This window comes from Pectinophora gossypiella, chromosome 8, assembly GCF_024362695.1.
Source record: "Pectinophora gossypiella chromosome 8, ilPecGoss1.1, whole genome shotgun sequence".
Taxonomy (NCBI): domain Eukaryota; kingdom Metazoa; phylum Arthropoda; class Insecta; order Lepidoptera; family Gelechiidae; genus Pectinophora; species Pectinophora gossypiella.
The window spans coordinates 8,110,077-8,128,971 of NC_065411.1; the positions used below are offsets into that span (position 1 = coordinate 8,110,077).

General features: G+C 42.0%; 2 protein-coding genes across 2 annotated transcripts; one reads left to right on the forward strand and one right to left on the reverse strand.

Moving 5' to 3' along the window:
- Nucleotides 1-492: 492 nt before the first annotated feature.
- On the reverse strand, nt 493-7,060 carry LOC126368894 (intraflagellar transport protein 56). Its single transcript, XM_050013113.1, has 12 exons — nt 6,994-7,060; nt 6,452-6,583; nt 5,998-6,181; nt 5,582-5,637; nt 5,325-5,500; nt 4,173-4,319; nt 3,582-3,705; nt 3,131-3,310; nt 2,657-2,854; nt 1,928-2,083; nt 1,167-1,273; nt 493-884 (listed from the first exon to the last, which is right to left on the reverse strand). Exons 1-12 carry the CDS (start codon nt 6,994-6,996, stop codon nt 680-682), a joined length of 1,668 nt encoding a protein of 555 aa, XP_049869070.1. The 5' UTR covers nt 6,997-7,060; the 3' UTR covers nt 493-679.
- Nucleotides 7,061-7,483: 423 nt separating this feature from the next.
- LOC126369120 (coiled-coil domain-containing protein 40-like) lies at nt 7,484-18,855 on the forward strand. Its single transcript, XM_050013413.1, has 21 exons — nt 7,484-7,500; nt 7,999-8,149; nt 8,493-8,602; nt 9,020-9,158; nt 9,467-9,553; nt 10,204-10,336; nt 10,683-10,840; nt 11,246-11,359; nt 11,505-11,635; nt 12,081-12,223; nt 13,046-13,146; nt 13,256-13,438; nt 13,757-14,002; nt 14,130-14,298; nt 14,522-14,730; nt 15,527-15,646; nt 15,735-15,830; nt 16,145-16,348; nt 16,671-16,829; nt 17,146-17,288; nt 18,125-18,855. Exons 1-21 carry the CDS (start codon nt 7,484-7,486, stop codon nt 18,441-18,443), a joined length of 3,132 nt encoding a protein of 1,043 aa, XP_049869370.1. The 3' UTR covers nt 18,444-18,855.
- Nucleotides 18,856-18,895: the final 40 nt, after the last annotated feature.

The window sequence follows — 18,895 nt, forward strand, 5'->3', positions numbered from 1 at the left end:
CAAAAATTTGAGTTTTGTCGAAACAGCATAAAAAAGCTTGGCTTGAGGTGTTTTTTTTTTTCGCATGGCACTAAAAGGACCTTAAACTCCAAATTCGAATTCAGCAATCTTGAACAGTAGCGATCTAATAATTGCACTTCTTAACAACAATTTGTTCCAATAAGTATTTTAAACAACATAAAACGAAACGTATCAAACGAAAAACTGGTCCCATTTTCCATGCGGCTTTTTGCTGTGTTGTGTAATATTTCCGTTTGAACGCGAATGTATTTACATTTGATTCGCCTTGGCACTAGTTTTGCACACGGCGGTGGTGTGTAGACATACGACAAGCAGAAAACTAATTGGGCACATAATTTATGGTTTAGGCACAGATAGAAAAAGTTGGTCTCAAGAAGCAGTTATTTATTTGGGAAACTTAAGATACTTACTCTACATTAGACAGTCTACCTACTTTTATAGATTGACACTTTGTACTTTTTTATCCTCCATTATGCCTCTAAGGCGACAAATATTTCCCAATTTTACTAAAGTAATTCGAAACAATTGAAATGTTAAACAATTCAGTTGATTAGTTAAGAACTTTTAAAAAGTTACTTATGCAACAAAAACGCAGGTAGACGAAAATTCCAATAAAAAAGAAATTGAGGCGTTAAGTCACATGGCAAGTGACTTCCGATTAGACGGGTATCCGCTGCTGTTGGGCCCAGCGAGTGATGGGGCGGAGGATGTGGTCGGCGCGGGGGTGCGCGCGGGGGCCCTTGAGCAGCGCGAGGGCCTCGCGCAGGTCCCCCGCCGCGTTGGGCCGGCTGGCCGCCGCGGCTTGTGCGCAGCCGCACACCGCGCCGCGGAGACCCTCCCACATCTCTGGACCACCGTCTAGCCTGGTTTAAGGTTACGATGAAGAATTATTATTAGATTTACTAATAGAGATAGATAATACTGAAAGATTCTGACCTTGGATAGGACTTTTTGATCAGTGTTAGTTCCAGGGTGGGACTATTATACTTAGTTATTATTACTATATAATGTCAAAAAACTAACCCTAACCTAGCCGAAAGCATATAACACACTCTAGATTAGAGTTGATGAGGTCGGTTGGTCTCAACTCACACCAGAGAAGAGAAGAATAGAATAGGCGTAGATGTGTTATAAGTTAGACATACCTGTCCAGCATTTGGAAGGCTCTCGCGGCCACAAGAAACTGTCCCATGCGGTAGCTGTCGTTGGCCACGATCTGGAGCAGTGCGAAACTGTCTGGAGTACCAGCCGCCTGCCATGTAAACACAATTAAATGCTGTAATTCACACAATTAATAAGTGGTAAAAGCTGTCTATGTGTTAATTATTATTTTTTATTGTAGTTTTTACGCCCTACACTGCAGTTGCACAAATGTATTATTATTACCCTCCGCCGATTTTTGTGGTTTTCTGAAAGAGATCGCTCTTAGCGATAAGCTCGCCTTTGTTCAGCTTAGAATAAGTTTTTCCTGTAAATGTCATGTAATTTTGTGTGCAATTAAGTGTTTTACTATTATTATTATTGAGACAATCGGGAAAATGGCCGTTGGGGATATGACGTATTAGCAAAATAAACAGAGTCAAGTATTTATAATTGATGATTTGTTTTGAATGATTTTCACTACTTCGTGCGGATTGAGTTCCGGAGCGCCGCACTCCTAGACGCTCAGCTGCTCAAAAATCGGCATCGTGGCTACAGAACTTTGTGGAACGCAGTACACGGCAGCGTGGTTCTATAGACATTGAAGACTGTTCTAGACTACGAGTACCAAAACAGATATGAAACATATAAAAGACATCAACGGGTACGGTATAGTTAGTTAAAATTACGATCTTTGGCAATAAAAATGGACTTCTTTTAATTCGGCTGGGAAGTAGGTAAGTGAGGGTGATAGTGAAGCGTATACCTTGAGGCAGATGTCCCAGGCTAGATGTGCGTCGCGGTTCATGACGTGACAGCGGCACAGGCACGCCAGGTACGTGAATGAACTGCGGACGCTCTCATCCTGTATCGCCAGCAGACATTCCTCCGCCTCGCGGTACGCGCCCGTCGCTACTTTAGCCTGCAGCATAGAATAATACTACGTATAGAACGGCAACTCTCCGCTCCCTACCTCACCCCCCTCGAACATTGTTTAAACTTGAATCGTATGGCGTCAGACGTCACACACACAGATGCGCGTGTACGATAACGTCAATGTATGGTGTCTGTGTAAAACGACGTTGTTTGTATGAAGGGTCCAGGGTGAGCCTGCAGTTCAAAATTACAGATCAATACAAACAGATGCAGGTTAATTTTTTTATAATTAGCACTTTCTTTATTATAACACAAAATTATGATAGAAAGACGTGCTTATTCCATTTTTTTTACTATTAAAATAATAAATAAATAGTGTTAGTTTAACAGAAAGCTCGGTGAGGTGTAGGTAAGTACTTTGTTCATCTTGCGATGGATGTACATAAAACTTAAAATTTGCTTATGTCTGTTATCCATGAAATTAGAGGGTTCAACGAAGGCAAATCTGTACAACCATCTGTACGTCATCTGTATTGTTTGAGGGAAACGTAGCCTGAAAAGTTATTATGTTATATTATGTAAATACAAACTAAAAGAAGAATATATACCGTAACTATACCTGAGCGTAATTGAAGTTGAAGGTGTCATCGTTGACAAAGAAGCTCTTGATGGAGTTGAGGTAGACGAGCACCTCCTCGAACTGGTTGGCCAGGAAGTATGAGGAGGCCATGCACTGGCGGCCCGGAATGGTGTCGCACTCCGACGCGGAGCTGCCCACCAGGTGGAAGCTCTGCTGTGCGACCTTCAGCTGCTCATCCTGGTATTATTAGATAGTATGAGGTGAAATTGCCACCTATCACGCGTTGGTCTATCAGAATGTTCGGTGAGGTAGTGGGTAATTAGTTCACCTTGCGATGCATGTACTTCTGACTACCCCAATTGGGATATAGTCGTGACCAGGACTCATGCTTTTGATAAAGAGAGAAGGAAGCTCATGAAGTCGAAGCATGGAAAAGTAGGCGAGAGGCCTTTACCTAGCAGTGGGTGCGACAATTTACGCTATGAAAAAATATACTTTCAAACATGTTCTTACATCCCCGGTTTCGTTGAATAGCCTGGAGGCGACGACGCCGCGCAGGATGTAGTGCAGCGGCGAGGTAGGTTGTAGCGGCTCCAACAAGGCGCGCGCTTCAAGCGGCTCCCGCGCACGCAGCCGGTACCCCGCCAGGTTCAGCCGCGCCTCGGGGACCACGTCCACCAGCTCCGGCAACACCTGCACAGCAAGCAGCATCCCGCTTAACACAAGTTCATTTTATGAAAATAAAATGTATTAGAACGCATTCAGCCGCGTATACTTGATGACTGAGTCCTTCTAACCTGATGGATCGTTATGTGGGCGATGAGCTGATCACCTATAACCATATGGTTCATCATATCCGTCTTATTGGTAGTGAATCTAAGGTTGTCTTCTGGTTCTGATTGCTAGTGATTTTGCCCACTCCAATATCGAGTTACTTATAAGTAAATTCAATTTAACGGTTTACCTTCAGTGCACCTTCCCCATTTCGGAACACAACTAGATTGTGTTTGACCAAGTCTTGGCCAAAAGTATGTTGATCCGACGAAATTTGCTTCAGTTCACTTTCGGCCGCTTTGCCGTTGTAGAGTCTGAAAATTAATTGACACATTACATAAATGGAAATTGTATAGCACAATATGTCCACGTTAGACACATGCCTCGATGACATGAGCGGAGCGTACGCCGCCACGTTATTCCACTGTTGGTTGGTGGAGAACCAGATTCGAGTCAGAAAAAGAAATACACGTTCTTTTTTGAAGTGGGTATCAAATACGCTTGTTGATACCCATCAATAACGTTGAATAATGTCGGGTTGTCCAATGGATCCAACGCCTGAACCCAACAATGTTGACGCACATCTTGAAAGTTGGTTGCAACTGGGGTGACTACTAGACTACTGCCCATACACCTCCACTAACCCGCAAAGGTGCAGCGTGGTGGAATGTTCCAAATGACCTTCGGTTAGGTAATTGAGCCATTTGTGCTTTATTGTGCCTAGTAGTTGGGCGTGTAGCTAGAAAAGCTGTTTGAGTACGTTATGTTTGTTAGAACTTACCGAAACAGGTTGCAGGCCTTCAGGTTACACGCGACGGTGGAGGTGGGGTGGTGGGCGAGGTAGACGCCCAGCACCTCCTGCGACACGTCGTAGTAGTCCAGCTTGTAGTAGCACAGTGCCACGTACACGTTCAGGGCTAGGTAGCTCCTGCGTGCACTTTCAACTTTAACATTTACTTGATAAGTAATATTGTACCTAAATTATCAACGAGGCTGAGACGCGGCCCACTAACAGCCTTGACATCTAGGGTTCGTGAGGTCGATTATCAACTTAACAACCCACATGAAAGAAGATTAATTTACGAGTCTACTGACATTCTATAAATACCTAAATGTAAAAGTCATAAAACTATTTTCATATATTCACAAAGATAAACTATTCATATTCGTAATCTTGATTTTGCATAAAAAAATTAAAGACCTAGCTACACTTACATCAATGAAACCTATACAATACAGAAGTTCTAGCAATGTTGTTCTATAAGTTAATTTACCACTAAAAGTATCAAAGAAAATTTAAAAATAAACTTTACCCCGCTGTAGTAAGGAATGGTAACACTTTAGTCCAACTGGTATTATCGTCGTTTTCGTATCTTTTGTATCTGCAATATTAACTAGCGTGTTACACATAACACATCACTTATGTTCCTCGTCCTGAGGATACAAGTTTCCTTGTATCAAATAAACCATGTTGAAAAAGGCTGAAGTAATTGATAATGTATAGGTATTATGTATGGTTGATGGATGGTAATGTTAGGCAGAGAGCACGCAAGTCAAATCACTAACAATCACGTTTGAGAGTACTGCCGCCTACCATTGGAGTTGTTGAAAATCCCTTATTTATTATACTTATGGGCTAATATCGTATTGAAGCTTCAGGATTATTCAGAACTTCAAGCACAACGATCCCTTGGAAATTATAACGCGTCTTCTCCATTCAGCATGACACATTGTCACCACGTCATCGTCTCCTACTGCTGTCTGCGCAGCTTTCTCACACCGCTCTAAGGTTCCGTTAGCGTACGTAACATGGCGGCAGCGCCATCTTTCACGTACACTTGTACCTCATAATAGCCAAAGGAGACTTTAATAAATTGAGTGGCCCAATAATCCTTCCCCTTACATACTTAAAAGAAAAACTAGCCAATCTGACCTTCGGTCTAGCAACAACTTCTTATAAACATCGATGGCCTCCTGGTAGTGAGCGCGGAGATAGTGCACGGAGGCCAGACTTAACTGGTCTTCCGGCACATCACGCAGCGCCGCGTGTGACCGCATCAGGGACTCCTCTTCATTCAACTTGTGGGCCAGGTGGAACTGCAATCGCGTCTATTGCGGAAGGAGACAACTCTGTATTATATTAATATTTTATTCAGAGTAATGATTCGATTATATAGATGATGTTCTTACTTTTAAAGCACATTTAGGAGCCGTCTCGGCTGATTTTTTTGCTTCTTCGTACATGCCTGTAACAAACAGAAGTATTAATTGAGACGTTTTCGATCATTCCTATATGGTCTGCTTGAATCGACAGCTTGGTTCTGATGATACCTATACGATGATGATGTCATACATAAGATAGGCCTATTTCCCGTTGGGCTAAAGACCACGGAATTTCACCACTTATTACGGGTGGGCAGACTACTTGCAGCTTTGGATACGAAATCCAAAGATGGATAATGAATCGTACCATTTAAGATTTATTACTTTTAGATTTATTATTTTATTTTTTTGTGGATTATAATCCACTTAGTTAGGACTTCGTTTTATGAGTGGCTGCAAGATAACTTCCGATTACTTGATTATGTAAGAAGGTAAACACCAACCCAGGTAGAAGTAGCAAACAGCTATGTCTATGTCTAGACTGTCGGTCACACGCTCGTCGAGGCCGTCCCTCATCTTGACGCGCTGGTAGGCCTCCAGCGCCTGCGCGTACTCCCCCAGGTGGAACCAGCACCACGCCGTCCACACGTCCACCCACACGTCCTTGTTGCCTTCGTGTTTCAGGAACTAGGTAACAAGACTCAGTATGAGACTTGATGACGTAGTAGTCAGAGAATTAAAAAAAATGGCCCTAAACCTTGGGTACCTATTGTTTACAAAGCAGAGTGACTACTGAACGAACTTTGTATTACATACTTGCTAAGTACTATACAGTTACATTCACAGACTATTCTACTCGATTTCTTCAGGTATTATTTTTGTAGTTAAGTAGGGGAAACTTTTGAAGATTACATACTTAACCCAAGGAAGTGATTAGGTTACTAATCAGTTACTTACCTCAAGCATAGTAAGAGCGCCAACGTAGTCCCGTTTGAGCACAAAGTCCTCCAGCTCAGGGAAGTGCTTCTTGGCCGAGTTGGAGCCGGTGCTGACGCGGCTGTCCGTAGCCGGCTTCGAGCGGGACAGGATCTGGATATTATGGTAAACATCAATAGCCTTCGGTTTAAAAATCTTTCTTTAGGAAAACGATAAATGGTAAACTATTGATGGAGCTGGAGTTATGTGGTAGCTAAAATTGGTGACCATTATAATGTTATTATTCGGTGGGGTGAGGTACAGAAGATATTAGAATAGAATAGAATAGAATAACTTTATTCCCAAAACAGTGCAGTACAATAGTAGAGAAGACAAAGAACGAAGAAGGAAGGAAGTTACTTAATACCTATTGCAGATAAAAACAGATATTTATTGAACACATAGCAGCATGAGCAAAGCTCCGCTCATTTTGCTATTGATGTGAACGCTGACTAGCCCTAGTCATGAGGTCAACGGTGTGTATGTGGGTATATGTGTAACGGACAATAATTTAAATAACTCACCATTTTTTATCCTAAGCAAATTATTAAACAACTTTAAGTCTAAGAAATGAATACAATTCCGTCTTCGGCAAGTTTATTGTTTACATAAAAGCAAGCGTTACCATGGCAACTGTACCACGCATGCGCTGAAGAAACTACGCACGAAATATTTGTTTTCAAAAGGTTAGTAACGAAAAAGTTTGTATACAGAATCACAAAATTAAACCTAAATCGTTTTGGTTGCTTAGCAACAAACAACGCTTGGAATGTATTTCCGCAGAATTTTTGATCAATTTTCAATTTGATTAGGTATTTATATTATATTTTGAGTGATTGAACAGGATGGATTCATCTAGGTTTGTAATGTTATTATTGTTTATTATATTAGTTGCTGAATAAATAAATAAACTGTTAAATCTCTGGCAATTATGTCACTATCGTATGGTCGTGTGGTAAGCAGATGTACCTTCCCGAGTCACATTGTCAGTGAAAATAAAACAGAAGACCTAGGATGGATAAGGTTTCGAAGTAAGGCTGAAAATTATATTTTTTTACTTTTGGCTCTGTGCACCCCCTTAGAAAATCGTATTTCTTCCTTTATTAACGCGCTTTTTGTGCAATAAACTACACTGCATCGTGATCAGATCGAAGGACACGACCTCAATCTCGCACATTCTGTCCCCAAACTTGAGTGTACTTGCGATGACTGACTAATAATAAGTACTTACTTAAGTACTTAAAAAACTGCAAACAATGCAATGACAATAATAGGCTCGCCACCTATTCCACGGGGCTTAACTTAGCTGGCGAGGAGATGTATCTGCCTACGGGTAATTAATCTATCTCAAGTGCAGTTTTCACTAACAGTTGTCTCGACCATTATCGGCACCACCTGCACGTTAGTCTAACAGAACGCTCGGTGAGGTGTGGGTACTTAGTTCATATTGCGATGGATGTACCTTTGACTACCTCAATCGGACAATAGTCGTGAGCTATAATAAAGTGCATAGTACCGTCATTGATCAGGTCAGAGCGCAGTTGCAAGTGCACGGAGGACACAGTATCGACCTCGCGCACTCTGACCCCGGACTGCGAGTGCCCTCGCGACGAGCGCGACATCGTCATTCACGAGGAGTCCTGCCTGCTGTTCAAGTATGAGACCATCATTACGCCGCATGTGAGTCAGAGCTTTCCATTTTGCAGCTTGAAATGTGGCTCTCCACTTCCTGTAGGCACAGAGGCAGAGGGTTTTACCAAGTTGCAAAAGTTCCTATTTCTACACTCGCTAACATTACCTAGCCCGTGCGATTCCAGACACTATGCAGTGACAGTTCTTGAGGCAAAATGTTTATTTAAATTGTAACGGGTCATACGTTAGCCATCGTGGAAATAGAAACGTTTGCCGCTTCTGCTCATCAATAGGCAGTGGTACCACCTCTGCTTCACATTATCGTTACTATAGTGTTTCGAGAAGAGTCAGGCGTGATGAACACAGGTTTTATGCGTTGTATCTTACTCAGGATCCGGAATTGTGCGAGTGCCCGCCGTTCCCGACTCCTGTATGCGAATGCTGCAAGTGCCTCATAGAGCAGTGTACCTGCAAGACTTCGGCCAGAGACGCTCTGGAGGAGTAAGTTAACTGTTTTCATTATTACTGTGATTGACAAGAATGCGCTCTACGTATAGAGTGACCGCGAACAAGAGCTTTGGGTGGCGTTAGACTTGGGGGGATTAATGGAACGCGAAAGCACGATTTTAAATAATGCAACAGAGAATACAAATAAGCTCAAGTCAGACGGAAATAGAGTGACGTAACGTCAGACGCAGCAAAACGCGAACAGTCACAACTCTACAACGATGCTGTAGGTACATACCTAAAATCTTACAACGAATGATTACATCATAATTAGTAAATTTTTCTACAGGAGAGTAAAGAACATAACATTTTATCTACTTTTGTTTTACTGTTAGACGTTGGGGTAATTTAATTATCTCTCTGTCTCTGCTCAGTTTAATTGCTTACATTCAAGAATATATCTGAGTACAGATGGCGCGTGACCCGCGACGTGGGCCCGATGCCGGCGGTGCTGGAGTCCACGCACCCGCTCATGCAGAAGTTCCAGGAGTCTCTACGCCGCTTCCTCGAGAAAGAGAACGAGCTCGCCGAGCAGGAGATCATAGCCCTGGTAGTCTCATAGACTTTAGGATCAGTGCACCCCAAGAGCAGTGGCGCGGCAAAACCTTTAACTTGATTACCATTCTCATAGGTTCCAAATTTTCCCTACCAAATACTGAATCACTACGGCGCCTCAGCCCGTATAACAGTTTGTCGTTGACGAATAATATTACACTTCGTGCGAATGATGGTTATTTTTCAATGATCGCTTCGCCGCTGCTTTTTTCTGCGCTGACCCTTAGATGGTCTTAGTAAGACAATGATACTATTTCACTTGAACAGAATTTAAGCGAATTTATAATGTTGTACCGGTTTCAGCGAGCTGAGTTAAAAGAGGGTAAAACTGCCTACGAAGCCGAGCTGGAAGGAGTCTACAGGAGTGACCATGATACTAACGGACAAAGGGTATGTATAATAGGTAGGTATATATATAATATAGGTACCTCAATTATAAATATATAATACAACCTGTACTTAATCCACTATTTAGCACAGGTATCCTATTGTTACATGCCAACTAATATCCATTTAACAACAATCTTAGCTTATTTGATTAAACCTTAGATAGCATAGAATAAGGAATAATACTACGTAATAACAGTGACGCTGTGGGTATTGCGAAAAATGCCTACCAACTTAAATGTATAATTTTAACTTTTTGGCTTTGTCTGAAGATAGGACGTTCGTCTATCTTTTTTATCTTTTTATATCTTTTTTTTTATCGTGACTTATTGTAGATTTGCCGCACATGGCATTAACTACTTGGGTGGACAAATGGGAAGCGCTGAGGGCTCTCACCCAGTCCAAAATTTAAGACAACACTGAGGGTGCCCAGTTGGGCGCGAACCTTGGCTCAGGTCGTCGTCTGAGAGGAAGAATATTTGAAAGAATTAATCGACCCTAGTGGGTCGATAGCGATAAGCGCTGAATGAGGGAAATCGTCGACCACGCCGGAGGGGTCGGTATCGGGGTAGATAGGATAAGTAGGTATACTATCCTATCTTATTTTCCACGTTATTCCAGTATTTTTGCCTAAAAATCAAAATGAATAACAGGTGTTGATAGAGGAGTACGAAGCAACATTGGCTAACGAGACGAAGGCGAGGCACGATGCCGAGGAGAGGGCTCGCATCGCCAACGAGAAGTTCCGGCAGCTGAAGGATAAATTTGACAACGAAATGATGACTGGTAAGTAATACATTGTTACATACACACATATATACACATACACATTGTTGTTGTTGTTGGATTAGCTACTTACCTTTCGTTGTACACAGCTGTATCAAGTAAGAATTATTCCAAAAGTGATTAAGTGAGTAAGTAGCGGAGGAATATTTTTTTGCTTTTGAAACATTAGTATTTTTTACCATTACAAGTTGTGATTAAAGAAATAAATGATGTTGGTGACATAGCTGGCTGAGGGGTATATCTACTATACACCTCTGCCTACCACGTTGTGGATACAGGCGCGATGCTACGTTATGATGATGTTGGTGACTTGATAACGTTTAAAAAAAATGTCCTCGTAATCCAGAACGCGAGTCTACCGAGGAGTTGGAAGCCCTGACCGCGCTGGTTCGCCAGCTGGAGAAGTGGCGCGAGGAGACGGAGTCAGACCTCACCGTCAGCCAGCGCATGTCCGAGAAGATGCGGCGAGAAAAGAAGGAGTTAGGAGATGAGAAGCGGCAACTGGTAAGTTTGGTGCCCGAAGGAGCGGCACTACACATTAATTACGGGTCGGGAATATTTCGTAATGTACGTATCGGTCAAGTTGGGTTCGATTCCCGATGGGGACATTGTCGAAACCACTCTGAGACTGCCCTTTTTTTGGTAAGGACTTTGCAGGCTTGAATCACATGATTGTCCGAACAAGTAAGATGATACCGTGCTTCGTAGGGCACGGTAAGCCGTTGGTATTTTATGTTTCTACGCAATATTTGAAGTTACCTTTCTACAATAAACTTTGAATTTTAAGAGATTTTTTTATACCTACCATGTTTTTATCTCATAGGTCAAATTTGTACTGGTATCTTAGCATTGTTATAAAATTTATTTAATTGTATGTGGTTGGTATTTATAGCAAGTGAATGTTGGCAGGACATGGTAATCTACGGGCTGAGCAACGAGGTGTGGAAGCTGCAGTCCCGGCTGGAGTTGTTCAAGAAGCAGATGGAGATCAAGAACTCAGAGATGGACAGAGTTACTGACAAGGTATACACTTGTACCAAGTATCAAGTTTTATCATTTCTTTGTTCCACAGGGCAGGGAATACTGTTTCAGAAAGTAAGTATTATGCCTGAAAGGACGAAGCGGTGTGTAAAAACCTCCTGTCACTTTTAATTGTGTTTTATTGCAGACAATAGCGTACGCAACTGAGCTGGAAGACTTGGAGATGGATGAGAAGCGTCTGATGAGCTTGTGGAACTCAGTGCTCGTCAATATCAAGCAACGGGACAAGGTGTTCGACTCCGTACGAGACGACTACAAGTAAATAGATAGATTGATCAAGATTTGATACAGTTTGTCTTGTAGATTTGTTCAAGTTATTGAAGCTACTAAGAGATTATACGGGAATGATACCGCAAATGATTTTTAAAAAGATTCTTTATTTGTTACCCATTGTTTTTCACGACATCTGCACCTTTTTTGCGTGCATTTATCTCCTCAAAATACAGTAATGGTTTCTTTTGAAAATGGTACAATGTTTTCGCGTTGTATATTTTAAGGTACATGGCATTATTAAGTATATTCAAAACATATTCAAATACATTACATAAATAAGTCTTTCCTCTGTACCTATTTTCATGCTAATCTCAAAAACCACTTGTCATAGAAGACTATATACGTAGCTCGTGGAGTTAAAATTGAACCCAGTAGTATGTAAGTATGATTGAAGCCAGTAGTCTAGTATTTAACAAGTGTGTCGTTTCAGAGCATTACAAGAAAACTATCGCACGCTGATGTGTAACCTGGAGATCACGAAGCGGATCAACAATGAGGAATTGAATCGAAGCAAGGAGTTGGCCATGAACCGAGACAAACTCAACTACGATATGGCTGCCCTGTCCAAAACCTGTTAGTAATCAGCTATCTTTCTTATGCTCAAGGCACAGACAGGCAGTAACTGGAGTGTTTCTGGACAGGAAACGGGAGTTTGTAAGAAATCACTCCGCATTGCGCCGAGATTTTGTGCGTGTCCTACCACCGTTGAGTTTTACTTATTGCCCGTGTGAATTAACTAGATATCTACTTATCTGTTATGCACCTATGCAGCCTTGACGGGAGGTGTCTAGTTAGTTTACACGTGTGCGTAAGGTTCTGGACGTTTCATTTTCAGTTTTGTAGGACTTTTTCTTTAATCTGTTCCATGTAAGCTCTTCTTGGTCTTCCCCTTCCTCTCTTTCCTTCTAGCTTTCCTTCTATGATGTTTTTAATGAATGTTAACGAAGAAACACGATGTTCACGAGATGTGAATGAAGGTTAACGTCGTGTCTTATAGGGAAGTCAAGGAATTGGCCTTTGATAGACTGGAATGGAAAATGCTACACCGACAAGAGCGTGGCTCTTAAATTGATGATGATGAGGACTTTTTAGTTTTCTGGTTTGGGCCAAGTATAAATTGTGAGAAAGTATAGTATACAATAGTCAAAAAGTATTTCCTTTATATACGTATATTAAATGTGACCCGCAACAGTTTTGCCATTTAGGACTTAAATTGACTCAATAGGCTAAGTAACTTCAAAGCGTCGGACCAATAGAGAAAAGCATGGGTGTTCATATTGCGATGGATATACCCCTGACTAGCCCATTTCGGAATATATTTATTTATTTATATATTTCCAAATATATAAATAAATAAATATAATTGCGACTTTATGTTTTGTTTAATTTTGACAGTTGAATCGGAGGACGAGACACGCAGAGACTTGGAAGCAGAAATGGAACATCTGACGCAATCTATAGAGATGTCCGAAAGAGATGAGGAACTGCTCAAGATGGTACGCCGCCTTCTCTCTCCATATTGACATAATAGGTTCAGAGAATAAATTATGAATGATTTACCTATATTTTACATACCATCTTTTAAGAGTTCCACGACATTTTCAGGAAAACCAAACGATGCGTAACATTTTAGCGACGACAGAGAAGGAACTCAGCAGGAGATCAAATCTGAAGCTGAAGTTGGAGAACGAGATCCTCACCAACCTGCAGGAATGCCTGCTCAATGACAAGGCCGTCGAGACCATGGCCAAGGGCATCAAGCATATGCGGGACATGTCTCGGAAACTGGTATTGCTACTTTCTTATATTTGCTGTAGGTACCTACTTAGTTGAAGCGTTTGTTGATACTTGATGGGAATAAACCCACGAGTTTATCAACTTTTGAGTTGTAATCATTTAGCAGTCAGGTTGGGTAAGTATATATAATTTAAGCATGACCTAGCTTCGCATGGACATATTCTTAAATAAATACTGATTCATTTGATTACCCCGCACATACGACAGAATTCCTTTATATATGTAATTAATATTCTGATTAGTTTAAATTCCATAAAACGAATTACAACGTATCGCTCTTGTAAATCTGCGATAATTGAAATGTTTCAGGAAATTTCGCTAATGACTATAGAGAACCAGCACGCCAAAGTAATGTTAGATATAGAGGTGCACCACAACAGACAGTTGAAGAACAAATCAATCGCGGAAAAGAAGCTGGAGCAGGTCCGGGAAAGAGAGAAAGAATTAGACCAGCTGCAAGACAAGTTTGATCAGAAGTCGTCCCTCATGATGAAGAAGCAACGGGAGTTGGACATCGTCTTGAAGAAGTATGTGGCGTTGAAGGAGGTTTTTGACGTAAGTATTTTTCGTGTCCCACACGTTGGACACGTGTCACAAACAATCACAATGGATTTGAAGTTTATTGAAAATCTGTGGGAATTGTTTAGCAGTGCATATGATTAGTCCCTGACTTGTTCCTCAGATGAAGTCTCCTCAAGAGCGGCGTATTGACGAAATGGAGCAGCAGATTCGTAGCCTGCGAGATCGCACGGAGGTTATGCAACACGAGTGGCTACGGCTGCAGGGACACGTCGTCAAGCTCGCCACGCAGTACCAGAAGATCATCGCAGACATCAGCCTTCTTAATAAACGTAAAACCATTGTCCCCAGCATAACCAACTTAATCCGAAGGAGTTGAACCCATTGTTAAAAAAATATTTTTTTCTGATGCCATTAATAAAAAGACAAGATCGGCACCAATATTCTATCAATAACCTAAACAGGAGAAAAATTATGTAAAAAAACAAATTTGAATTTTCTGAAAAAACTAACAGCTGCCTAACAATATCTAAAGTATTCTTATACCTATTATAGAAATCCAGATTTGCGACCAGAAGACGATGCACATCCAGGCAAATTTAGAAACCGTGCATCAGGAGCGCATCAAAGTGGACCGTCAGCTGCGCGATCTGCGCGGCCAGTTGGAGGTGCTGGAGCGCACGCGCAAGGAGGCCAACGAGCGCAACCAGTGCACGCAGCGCGTCAATCTTGCCCTCACGCACGAGTACACTGCTAATCTCAAGGTATATATACCCAGGTGCCCAGGTGGACGAGAACCTTGGTCCAGGGCGCTGTGGGAGAGACACAGCTTGCAAGAGGGCAAACGTGTAGTCGACCACGGGAACGAGTGCGGTGTCTGGTTTCCATGTAGGACATTTATTTGAAGTCAGATCATCGAGAGGCACCTACCATGTAACGAAGCATGTCATGATTGGGAAAAGGTCTTTTCGTTCGATGGGTGTATATTGAGAAAAACAAACAGAATGCATGAATCACCTCAGTGTCATCGAATAAAGCATAATACTATTGCCAGTATGTCTTCCGTGAATCCTGGTAGCCTAGTTCGAAGAATGCTTAACTCGCATTTCGAGACTGTAGGTTCAAATTCAGCACGGACATAAATCAGTGATTTTTGAATTTGTTTCGAATTCGTGTTCGGATCTTTAAATTATTATCATGTGCAGCGGTGAAGGAAAACATCGCAAGGAAAACCAACAAACCCGATAAATGTTTTCGGATGTGTATGATCTAACCTGTAATTAGGCTGGTTTCGCTTCGGGTTGAAAATTGGAAGGTCACACAGGCAGACTTTTATAAAAACCAGACCTGTAAAATCTTCAGGTTAGAGTAAGCGCACACTGTGAAAAACAGGATAACGCACTAGCGCACGCCGCGCACCGTATCTCCCTAGATGATGACTACGCTAGTATTTCTTCTGTTGGCTTGTGGCTCTACTTCGATAGTAGTTACGGGTTTGACTTTGTACGTTTCAAGCCAGGCTCAAGATGTTAATTTCAAAATAAATAATTATTCTTCCAGAACGCAGAAAGTGAATTGATAGAGCTTGAAGATGAAATAGAAGTACTAGAAAAAGATAAGATGAATCTGACTCACGAACTTGACTCCAAACAAAGAGAGGCGATGGTTTGGCAGAGAAAAGTAAGTCAGTTACGAAAATATACCTAGTACTTAACTATTTTTTTATTGATATAATTGATTAATGCGGACACTGAAAAAATGTTTGCAGGGAATATTAGCCGTGGAGCTCAAAAGAAGTATATACGAAGCCAAGTCCTCCGCTGGCGAAATCGGTCAAATGAAGAATGAAATCCATCGTATGGAAGTGAGTTTACCACCACGTTTTAAATTGTTATAACTAAGTTGATCCTTTCAGTCCATGCTATGTAGACCTATTCAAATATGAGCTCAAACTTGTCACCTAGGTATTAAACTCAGCAAAATCTAAGTTTGTATTGTCGTAAGAAATAACCTTACCATGGTATTGATGTGTTCAAAAGAGTAATTTTCTAAAAATTGGATGTATAGATTTTGAACGATTACAATAATGATACCTACCTTTATATCTGAAAAGTGCCTTATAGCCACGAACATTTATGGTCTCCTGTACAAACTGATTGATCCGTAAATCGTGTCCAGGTTCGTCGCGAGCAACTCCGGCGCACGGCAGAAAAGCTGGCAGAAGACCTGGCTCTGTACGTGACGCGGAGAGAAACCGCCATGGACAAGACGCGAGCTCTAGCGGCCGTGGAGAAGGCGCGCGGAGTCCCCGGACACACCTCCCAGTCTACCTACCACCACAAACTGAGGCTGGCCAAGGCCGATGTCGCTCGGGTTACCAAGGTAAATCTTGAAGAGTTCATTTCTTACACATTTTTTAAAAAGCCTCTGTCTTTGTAATAGGTCTGGAGATGGCGGTCGTAAAGCTAGTTTTAGCCTTGAGGAGGGGGTTAAAAACCACAGTCACAGAGAAAAAACGTTGTGCAATAGTATTTTTTTTCTGAAAGAATGACATGTGGTACTTTTAACGTTTTTAATTTACAGTTGGGAAAGATTTCTTCTAAAATTTTGGATTCAGAATCCACAATATTTTTCTATTAGGCATTAAAATGCTTAGCAAAATCCTTTTGAACTACATTTTTATTCGGTTATATCATGTGACCAGGAACTAGCGGAATCCAAGGCCCGCATGTCGGAGCTGCGTAGAGAGCAAGACCGGCTGGAGAAGGAGGTGCGCGAGACCAGCGCCATGAACACACAGCTGGAGGAGCAAGTCGCCACGCTGCTGCGCGAATGCCGCGACACAGAGCGCGACAAACAATGGGTTACTTATTTTATTAGTTGAAAGGAAGTTTGCGTTTCTCCATAATCGCGATCACTCATATGATAAGTGACGATGAGTGAGTGATGATGTGGTGAAGTGATGATGATGAGTGATGTATTACTGCTGAATGATGATGTACGTACGTACGTACGTCTGCCAACTAGGTCTTTTTACGTCTGGACCGATGAAAGCGATAAATCTGATAATTTTCTTGAAGCTAGAGACTCGTAAAGGTTTGCATAAAAAGCCGTCATACCATAATCACTAGTTTGAAATAATTAGGTGAAGCGGCAATTAATCTTATAATTTTGTGCAGCTGTTGGAGCGTGTGGTCCGCAGTCAGCGGCTGGGCAGCGAGCTGGCGCGCGCCGTCAAAAGGCAGTCGTTACGGATCCGGAAGCCTAAGAACTCCGTCATCACGGAGTTTAATCAGGCACGCGCACTCAATGACCGACTTAGGTGAGTTGATGGCACAAGTTTAGGATCAGTATGGAGCTAGGGCCTGATGATGAAGACACACATCTAATCCTAGAAGACAAAATTATGATTTCTAGAATTACTTTCTTTAATCTAAATAGTCTCGTCCATTATAGTCCGGCAATCTCGTGCGCGACCCTCCTGCGGGGCGACAGACGGTGGCGGGGACGGGGTAGCGCGTCATCATCTTGACCACTTGACATTCTAGAACACGGCTGCACACGTAGAGAAGTGTGCCAGGATAAATCTTGCAATAAGTTGTACTTACTTGTGACGTAATATATGTAGGAGTGAATAAAAAGATAGAACTATTTTATTTTATTTTTATTATTATGCTTGACGACCAATTATTAGGAAAACTAAAATATTAATAGATTGTTTTGTTATAAATCAATTTCCATATCGCTTTCATTTTCACTCTCCGTTTGATATTCTTCGTCACTTCTCTTTGATTTCTCCGTGTTTTGCTCATTAATTATTTATGTACAACCTCCTTAAGTTGTCTTGAGATCGCCTCACTCATCCTCAGATATTAATCTCGTGTGCGTCGCCCTCGAAAGTAGTACAGATTATCAAGCACGTGTTGCCGCTTCGGCTGCGCGGCCGAGACTGCCGTACTTGACGCGCAGATGCACGCGTTTCCCTTCCCCGCTACACCACCTGCTACCCGCTGACATCTTAGCTACCCCGTCCCCGCCACCGTCTGTCGCCCCGCAGGAGGGTCGCACACGAGATTGCCGGACTATAATTAATAGTTTCCTTACCCATAATTTCAATCCATATTTTTGTAACCCGCTCTTAACCTACTCATTCACCAGGTTTATGGTGGAGAACTTAATGCGAGAGTACCCTCACTTGGAGGAGAGGCTGACAGTGATAGCCAACACGCTGAACATATACTCGCCGAGCAACTCGCCGCGCCTCACCGAGGAGGGAACCTGCTACGACGAGACGGAAGACGGGGCGCCGGGCTGCGTCATCCCGGAGGAAACCGTCGAAGAGGAGGAAAAGATACAATGCGCGCCCGAGTGCGAGTGCGAGGCCAAGCAGATACGCGACAGAGAAGAGGCACGTGCAAGAGAAGAGGCACTTGCCAAAGCAGAAGCAGAGAAGTGCGAGGAAGAAGAGGAACCGTAAATTAGGTATTTGCAGTCGCCGAGCACCGTATCTCTTTTCGTTTTTAAAGTTGAGAACTCACATCGTATTATCGTCGTCGTATGAATTACGTATATTTACTTTGAAACTTGTGTAAACAGATGGCATTGGTACAAAATGACGTACGTGAGAGTAAACGTGCGGATAGTAGTTAGAGTAGCTCCTATCCATTGGAATAACTACACCGAAATATATACGTGCGCTGTAAAGACATTTGTGTCGAGTGACACATTTTGAATTGTTATCTATTAGCGCACTCTTACATCTAATTAAATGTAGATCTATGAAATGCGTGTTGTGTGATGGATGAACTACATTTGTAGTGTTGGTATGTGGTGCAACTAAGGCCAATTTAATATTCATGGTTTTTACTTGCCGATTACTAAAAAAGTGTGTTGTGTAAAATAAATATGAAATTTTGATCATTTAATAAA